This window comes from Callospermophilus lateralis, chromosome 10 (genome assembly GCF_048772815.1).
Source record: "Callospermophilus lateralis isolate mCalLat2 chromosome 10, mCalLat2.hap1, whole genome shotgun sequence".
NCBI lineage: Eukaryota > Metazoa > Chordata > Mammalia > Rodentia > Sciuridae > Callospermophilus > Callospermophilus lateralis.
The window spans coordinates 69,155,115-69,165,036 of NC_135314.1; the positions used below are offsets into that span (position 1 = coordinate 69,155,115).

The window sequence follows — 9,922 nt, forward strand, 5'->3', positions numbered from 1 at the left end:
AAGAATAGTATTCATTTACATGTGTCAGAGGGAAAAGGCAATTCTTGCCATCATGGCTTACAGTAATATAGTGTAGACTATGAAAGCAAGACATGTTCAGAGACAAGCAGGTTAATTAATGAAATGAGACAAATTTTTCATTCTTTCAAAGTATTAGATTTCAACCAAAAAAAAAAATAAAAACACTATCCTTTGAAAGCAGTAGTTCTTTATACCAGAAGTAGAGGTATAATGACTTTCTTTGAGGGATTTATACACCCTATTTCCTAATGTGAAGGCAAACTAGTCAGAATACTTGCTCATGTCAGTAGAAGGCATATTTTTTTTTCTTTTAGCAGACAAATTAGGAGGAGAAAAAGTGGAAGTAAACTTGATATACTTCTATACCAAAGACCAAATAGAAAATAGTTTTTACTTTTTATGGTATTATCTGTTTAATTTGTCATTCCCTCATATACACTTATATTTATGAATATTTTTGTTGAACTGATGTGAAATTCTTTGATTATAGCCACCATGCATCTGTCCAACCTTAATATTAAATAATTATTTGTTAGATTAATTTCTGGGAGTGTATTATAATTGATTATAATGTCCTACTCTTTGTTAATCCTTATTAATTTCAGAGTTTGCTCTACTTTGATTGATTTTCTTTTTTAAAACAAAATTTCTCTGCATAACATGCAAATTTGATTGACCAAGAACCACTCTCCTAAACTGTTTAGGGATGGCCAGGACAGTTTTTATTGTGAACCATGCCCGTGCAAGTTACACAGTCAGTATGTGAAGGTTAAGGTAGTTCATCATTTTATAATGCTTGAGTTAAATACATGGTGCCTATTAAGGACATAAAATAACTACAGTTAAATGTCACTTTCACAAATGTATTCATAAACAAAGAGGGGGGTTGTCATAAAATGATATGCAGAAATTGCAAACACAAAGAGGTCATGTTTAAGTAATCTGCTTCTGTTTTGGATTTGTCATTAAACAAAATTCTTTCCCCCTCAGGCAAGGGAGCGGTACCAGCAGGGAAATGGTGGAGTAACTGAAAGGACTAGGCTCCTGTCTGAGGTAAACACAGTGCTCTTGCTGTGCTTCTCACCTGTCAGCTGAGCCCCAGTGCCTCAGAGCCATTGGATGATTGAATACCCCTTATTTTAATAATTGTTTCTTCCTCTTCAAATTATCTTGTTTCAGAGAAAAGCCCTAATTTTCTTACCAATGAATCAATTATTTATTCTTTCTCTCATTTTTATAAGATGCCTGAAGTTAAATTCAACATAAAATTTGCTCATACTAGCACACTGATAACTTTTCTTAATCTTCCTTTTTATATAATAATTATAAATAATATATAGAAACGTAGGTAAAGTACTGACTGAGGAGTCTAAAGCAAATTTTAATGTTAATCTGCAAGATTTAAGCTTTATTTTTAGTGATGTCAATAACTTGTGTGTGATCCTGGGTATATCTCTGTCTACAATTGAAAGTGGTTTACAACCTCTTTATTTTGAGAACTTCTAGAATATCTGCAAATATCACTGCATTTATTTTCATGATCTTCCAAGTTAAGTAATGTATATATTCTATTTTTTCACAGAAGAACCTATAGGGGGGTGAGGGAACTAATAAGATCAGAAGCCAATTTAGGACTAAAATCCAAGACTATATTTATTTATAATTCAGTATAATTTCATAAACTTTACTGTTTTGACAGTAAAGAATTAAGCTTTCTTTGTATGAATTATTTAGGAATAGTTTTTTTAAATACTCAAAATATAGCATTGAAATATTTAGACTGTATTCCTGTGGTGCTTCTAGGCAAATAAAACATTACGTAGCAGTAAAGTACTCACTTATGTTAGGTAAATTAACACTTGAAGGGAGTCCAGGGAACCATTTAGTTCTTTTGGAATAGGTAGTTATCCTCAGTTGTAATGTTTCAGGTGCCTGAAAGAAATTAATTTGCTTTACTTGGATGAGCACTTTATTCCCAGGAAAGGTTCTTACTCACCAGGATGATAAAAATAAAGCCTACTAAGTGACAATATTTATGACTTAGGTCTAGATTATATGAAAAATTGAAAATGTTTTAGAGATTATATTGTCTACTTATATTATAATACTAGTTTGGAATTTTGCTAATATTGGCTATAATAGTATAGTCTTTATGTAGAGTGCATGTAAGAACCAATATGACAGCATAGCATGTCTCTGGGTGTTTCAAGTTCATGGTTTAGGTAGAGTAATAGAAGACATTTTTTTATATAAACATATGATATAAACATTTTTTAGTGTCCTAGAAAAGACACCATCTCTTATAGAACTACAATGTCATGAAAGATGCCTAGAAAACTTTAAGAATCCAAAACCTATTTAGGATTCTTATGCCATTGTAAGTAATAATTATAAGAGAGTGCTATGGTAGATGCTATGAATTAATTACATGATTTGAGGGCTTAATGTATAAAATAACTTGGTTTTTGCTCTATATTGTCACAACATGACAAAGCTAAGATGAAAGTAATTTGGTGAAGTTTAACATTATGGTCATTATTGGAAAATGAAAACCTTTGTATATCTGCATACTTGATCTTATTATTTGAATTGTGTACAAAATATTTCTAATAATGTGTTATCTTTTTATGTCTAATATCTAAATTAATTTTTCTCAATAGATCACTTAAAAATTTTGAAAGTTAATTAAAATTCAGTACTCATGAAAATTCTTTTTTTCAATGAAAGGTTACAGAAGAATTAGAAAAGGTAAAACAAGAGATGGAAGAAAAGGGCAGCAGCATGACTGATGGTGGTAAGTACATGTTCATTTTAGGGAGAAAAGGAAGCAAAAGAAAACTAGTTCTTCATGAAGTCTGTTTAATAAAGTGGTAATAATAAATAGAAGTGTCTGTTTTTTTAAATGAACTGTCTTATTTCAAAACTAGTACATGGTACAAAAATGATGTCTGATAATCAGTATATTATGTTTTTTACAAAATAGCTGGGAAGAGTGGTAATTGTTTTACTATGATTTGGGGTTCTTTTTAATTAAAATTGTATTGATTCAAAAATAGAGTGGGAAATATTTAAGTATGTATTTTTTTCTGCCAATTTAAAAAATAATGTTTTATTCTATTTTCATCAAATGAGTTTTATTTTTCCATGAGACATAGAAAAAAAAGTACTTGTATATGCCCAAATGACTCTAAGGCAATGAGGGTGGTAACCTTTTTTTTTTCTTTTCTTTTCTTCCCCCTGACTGGGCAGGGTCCAATAGAGAAGAATTTTAATAATCTTCAAAAAATCATACTCCATTCTGAGCTGATGATGATTACCTAAAGCTTTTCTATGCCCTAGAAAGACTTTCTAGAGTTCTAATGATATATACTCAGTGATCTTTCATAAGGGGATATGTAGGGAGTTTGTTGCAGTGTTTTAAATAGGCTCATTAACTGGGCATAGGGGCACATATCTAGCTACTCAGGAGGCTCAGGTAGGAGTTCAAGTCCAGCCTGAGCTAACATAGTAATACCTTGTGTAAAGAAAAAAAGAATTATTAAATGGACTCATTATATATACTTCAGAGGCAATTCTCTTCCCTTTTTACCTGAAGATCCCCTTTCCTACAGACAAACATTCTGACCCATAAAATTATGTTCAACAAGTTCTTAAATATATGCTTAGCACCTTTTCACCTACCAAGTTAAAAAGTTCACCCACCGTACATTATATATTGCATTCCTCCCCATTCTGAAAACCTCAAGTGTTTAAAATGCCACAGCAAAACCGTGTGAATGTCAGTGAGTTATTAGCTGTGTTTTTAACCCTATTTTTGGCTTGAAACAAAGTGAGGAAAATGTCATGCAACTATAATAAACTGATACTCTAAATGAACGTTTTTATTCCATGCTATTTTTACTCTACAGCTCCTTTGGTGAAGATTAAACAGAGCTTAACAAAACTAAAGCAAGAAACTGTTCAGATGGACATTAGGATTGGTGTTGTGGAGCACACATTACTCCAATCAAAACTGAAGGAGAAGTCCAACATGACCAGGGACATGCATGCAACAGTTATTCCAGAAGCAGCAATAGGCTCTTATTAAAACATACAATTTTTCGTCCTTCTGATTAGTTTTTTTATGTCAAATTATATTTCATGCTGCATAGGCTTCTAAAACACAATTATACCTCTTAAGCATGTTCAGTGGGTATTTTTTGCATATATATATATATATACACACACACACATATTGTATCATGGTGATTATGATGGTTAAAGCCTTTATATTAAATATAATGTGTAATAAAGTAATTGAAAATTCTCACATTCAAAGAAGCTTTCACTAGTCATTACCTATGTCAAAACTGCAACTCATTTTTCTGAGCATTCCTTGTGTAAGCCAATGTGTATGACCCAAGCTTTCTGTAGACACTTCCGCTGTTACTACCTTGACTATTGACATAAGGCTGGCCCCTTTACTTTGATCCAACTCTGCAGTGACCACAAGTGCCCAGAGGCAGCTAAGAATAGGTGGTAGAATCTTATATGAACCTCAATTACCCTTGCTTTGTTTATAGTTACCTAAAATTACTATTTTTTAAGTATAGAAAAAAATTCAGTATCCCTATTAGCATTTGAAGTTTATTGCTTTTCATGAGTAAGGCTGCTGATGAACTAACTAGAATGAGGAAAGGGTAAGTATGTGTAGATCTCAGCCTCATCTTGTCTCTAGGGCTAGCTGTGCTCAGGAGCCATTCAATAGAAGGAGATCTGGCAGCTCACATGAAGATCAGCATCTGGCACTAGTGATCTTTACTTATGCATCTTTCTGAGAACTTTTTGAACTAAATTGGTGAAATAAGCAGATTATAGTGTCAGCCTTAGAACTGGAAAAAGAAATAGTTATGGGATCACAAAGCAGGAAATGGCCCACATTATTTTCTTTAAATAAAAGCCAAAGCTTTCTTGCTCTGCCAGAAAGTAAGGAAGTACTTAAAGAATGATGGGGAAATGTCTAAAGCCCACAGCCAGATTCTGGGGTGAGTGGTAAATTTTGATAAAAATGCTTTGTGTTCAGGACAACAGAAATAATTAAATCTCATTATTTTTAATCTTAATAGTTTTCTTCCTTAAATCTTATTGTTTTCTTAGCATTTTCTTTCTAAACACGTATATACCCCAACAAACACACACACACTACACACTATTCCTTTTCATCAAACTCTCTATACTGTAAGTTCAGATAAGAGAAAATTGGTGTGTATAAACTATTACCCGAGAGGATGACAATCGATACAATGACAAATAAGTTAGTTTATTTAATTTGTAAAGAAGGGAAGGATCCATAGTGGGATAACAGGCCATATGAAAGTCTGAAATTGTCTTCTTCCTCTGTGGTCATTGAGAGAAGCCAGTTTAAAAAAAAATAATAATAATCTATTGTCCTGGAAACTTGCATAGGTATTGTCATGGATGAGCATTGTTTTTGATGAACTCAACCCTTCTAGATAAATCAGCGCTCTCATTAAAATGTTTTTGCTCAGAAGCAAAGTACACTATTTTGTGCAAAAAAAACTACAAACTCTTGCAGTGTATGAGCAGTCTATTTTTATTTCCTTTTTTGGAATTTGATTTCACTCAGGTTGTCTTTTCCCTTAGAAAACTGTTCATACCTTGAACTTCACTACATTGTGATTGATATGTTCTTCTGTCCCCCTAATAGACTAAGCTGCTTGAGAAGAGAGACAAAATCATTTTCATTTCATATTCCTAACCAAGTATCCACACATAGAAAGTGCCCAGTAACTTGAGTTAGTAAGCAGATAGGCAGGTGACTGGCATTATACAATTCCAGTAGAAACTTCTAGCTCCTGTTCTATAGCTTGAAGAATTCAATGACTTTAAGCCTATGTGCCTTATGTAGTTTCAAGACTGTAATTTAAAACTGTTTCCTGTGATATTATATTGAAAATGGAAGAATGCCTATGAACTTGTTTTATACAATAGGCAAATACAATAAGCCTATATAGTTTATAAACAGAAATATTTATAAATGTATAAATAAACATATACTCATCATGTATTTTCTAGTTCTGTTCTTTGAGAGGGTCGAAAAACAGTTACTGCCCAACAACAACTTATATTCTATACCTAGTACTCAGATCTTGGAGTCTAAATGCTCTATTTAAAAATCCCAGAAGCTCGGGAGGCTGAGGCAGGGGGATTGTGAATTCAAAGCCAACCTTAGCAGCTTAGCCAGGTCTTAAGCAACATAGTGACACCCTCTCTCTAAAGAAAATATTTTAAAAGGGCTGGGGATGTGGCTCAGTTGTTAAGTGCCCCTGTGTTCAATTCCCAGTTAAAAAATAATAATAAGGACTTTTTAAGGAAAAAGTCTGATTTATGGGCTGGAATGGGCTGGAACAGGGAAAGCACAAATTAGCCAAAACTTTCTTGCTCTGCCAGAAAGTAAGGAAGTACTTAAAGAATGATGGGGAAATGTCTAAAGCCCACAGCCAGTTTCTGGGACAACTTGAGCACCAAAGTGAATCATTGTGAAGAATTATAACCCATAGAATAATTATGAGTCCATACAATTATAAGTAAGAGAATGAATAACAGCTAGTTCACTTGACATTATGTCAAATGTCATAAAAATAACAGCTAATATCATTTGGCATTATGTCAAATGTCATTGATGTCTACTCTTTGTTTAGAAAATCACCACCTGAGGGGGATAGTAGAGGATAGGAAAGGCAGCAGAATACAACAGACACTAGCATGGCAGTATATAAAAACGTGGATGTGTAACCGATGTGATTCTGCAATCTGTATTCGGGGGAAAAAATGGGAGTTCATAACCCACTTGAATCAAATGTATGAAATATGATATGTCAAGAGCTATGTAATGTTTTGAACAACTAGTAATTTAAAAAAAAAGAATACAAAGGAAAAGAAAGAAAAAGAAAAGAAAATCACCACCTGACAATGACCATAGTGAATTGTCTTGGGTGGGACTCATCAATGAATGCTAAAACACTTAGTAAGTGAATGTTTGATAAGAAATGGGGTATTTACATAATCTCAATGTATGTAAGATACTCCCCAAAGAAAAAAAATGTAAAATTCTACAATAGAGAAACCTGGCAGACACCACTTTAAATCAGTGATCAAACTTAACATTACAATGAGAGCAAATAGACATCAGATGCCTTCTGAAAAGGGCACACATGTATTTAGTTCCTGCTGAAAATGGATAACCTTAATCTAATCATGGAACAGACAAATCCGACAAATCCAAATTGGAAGACTATACAAAATGGCCTGTATTCAAAAAAAATGTAAGGTTAAGAAAAATAAAGACCAAGGAACTATTCCAGAGTAAAGGAGACTAAAGAGACATGACCACTAAATGCAGCAAATGATTCCAAATCATATTCTGAGCCATTATGTGTTTTTTACATATATATACACAGAGAGAGAGAGAGAGAGAGATGGAGATAGATAGATTTAGAAAATCACCACCTGGCAATAAGCATAGTGAATTGTCTCGGGTGAGAATCATCAATGAATACTAAAACTAGATGTAAAAGTTTGATGAGAAACAGGGTATTTACATAGTACTTATATATGTACATATATATTGTTGTTATAAAGGACATTTTGACACAATGGGGAAAATGCCAATAAGGTACATAGATTGAATAATAGTGTTTTAACTTCTTGATATTTCTACTATGGTTATATACTAGAGTATTCTTGTGTTTAACAATACTGCAAGTATTTGGATGTCACGGGGCATCCTGACAGCAACTTAATGGTTCAGGGAACAAGATATATGTGTGCATTTGTATATTCAAATATGTACAGAGAAAGAGAAGGATAATGATAACATGTGGTGTAAGAGTTAAATGCTAATTATCCTGATTTGATTAAGAGCATGCTATATGCTGCATGTTGAGATAGCACAATGATTCAATTAATAGGTACAATTAATACATGTTCATAAAAAGATGACAAAAACATCTTTTTTCTGAATGATTTTTCTATGCTATTTCTCAGTTATCTTAACAGCAAAGTTATATTGTGCTGAACATAAAATTAGTGTGATATAATATTGTTGATTAATTATTAAAATCATCCACTAGAAAGAAATTTAAAAAGAAAAACAAAGGAAGGAAATGTAGTAAATTGTTAACATTTTGGGAATCTGGGGGAAGTTTATATTAAAGTCTATCTTACTTTTTTCAAGTTTTTATAAATCTGAAGCTACTTCAAAATAATTTTTTTAAATGATGGTTCTTAAAGATGAGATGTTCTGTGTAGAAGTGAGTCTCTTCCTGAATCAAAAAGCTAATCAATTTGTGGAAATAGTATGATTTCTCCATTAAAATTCTGTGACCCACTAAAAAAAAAAAAAAATTATGTTATTCACTAAGTAGAGCGATTTTTTGATGACACTAAGGAAGTCTTCTTCTATTGACCTCCAGTTTAATCTAGGTCAGCATTTTCCTGAGTTTTACACAAAAACAAATGTTTCTTTAATCAGGGAAATTTGATAAATGTTAAGCTTTATTTCCTTCATGATTTCCTGTTTATATCATGAATCTGCAAGCAGTAAATGTAGTTCCATTATTCTTTACAAATATTTAATCTCAGACCCTTTTCTCACAAGAACTATCAAGAATGCATCTTTAGGTAAATGATTGTGAAAATCATATGCAAATATGCAATCATTTTCTAACCCTTCATTAGATCCAGTGGGCCTATATAAGAAAATAAGGAGACACATGCCCCTCTGATGGATAACTCTCCCATGAGGATGATTAACAAGCATGTCATGCTCTTGGAAAACAATAGAGTTTGAAGATTTAGGACATTCTGTAGAGAACCTAGAATTATAAGACCAAAGGCTCTTCTTAAAACTTTTTATACACATCAAAAATGTTTTGGGTGGGGGTGGAGAATGTAACTCAGTGGTAGAGTATGAGCAAACCTAGCATGCAGGAGGTCCTGGATTAACACCTCAGCACACCAAAAAATATATATAATTAAAAGCAGCAGTCTTTATTATGACAATATAATTATAGCAATATTTTTTCTACCACTAAGCTACATCCCCAACCCCACTCCTTTTTTTTTTTTTTTTGGTACTAGGAATCAAACTCAGGGGCGCTTAACCACTGAGCCACATCCCCAGCCTTTATTTTTCATTTTGAGACAGGGTCTCACTAAGTTGCTTAGGACCTCACTAAGTTGCTGAGTCTCGCTTTGAACTTGCAATCCTCCTGCTTCAGCCTCCTGAGCCACTGGTATTATACAGTATACCACTGTACCCAGATAAATTCACCTTTTTTCAACAATTCTTTCTTTGGAATTTAAAACACAAGAGAGAAAAAAATAACTGTCATGCTCATGTTAACATGTCTAAATAATATCTCAAGCATTAGACTTCCATAATTGTGTTTTTATAATATATATGAACATACAAAGTCCAAACCTGATTCACTGACTCATCACCAGTGCCTTATTTCAGGCTTACCTTGGTCTCCTCCATTCTCTCTGGTTTTAATGTCCCCTCAAAAACTCATGTGGAAATTTAGTTGCCATTTAACAGTATTGTAGAGGTAGGACCTTTAAGAAATGATTTGGTTATGAGAGCTCTATCCTTTAAAAAAATATATATTTACTTCTTACTTATAGGTGGACACAATACCTTTTTTTACTTTATGTGGTGCTGAGGATCAAACCCAGTGCCTCATGCATGCTAGGCAAGTGCTCTACCTCTGAGCCACAACCCCAACCCAGGCTCTGTCCTTATAAATGAAGAAATGCCATTACCACAGCAGTATGTTTATGATCTCAGAAGTGGGTTCCTGCTTAAAAGATGAATTCAGCCCAACTTCCTCTCTTGTCT

General features: G+C 33.1%; 1 protein-coding gene across 1 annotated transcript in view; it reads left to right on the top strand.

The window, feature by feature from the left end:
* Nucleotides 1–6,077, top strand: part of Ift57 (intraflagellar transport 57) — a 54,276-nt gene extending 48,199 nt beyond the window's left edge. The window contains exons 9-11 of the mRNA XM_076867700.2: nt 1,012–1,074; nt 2,749–2,815; nt 3,930–6,077. Coding sequence (XP_076723815.2) covers nt 1,012–1,074; nt 2,749–2,815; nt 3,930–4,108 — 309 coding nt within the window. The 3' untranslated portion in view covers nt 4,109–6,077. The remainder of the gene's footprint in view (nt 1–1,011; nt 1,075–2,748; nt 2,816–3,929) is intronic.
* The last annotated feature ends 3,845 nt before the right edge of the window (nt 6,078–9,922 follow it).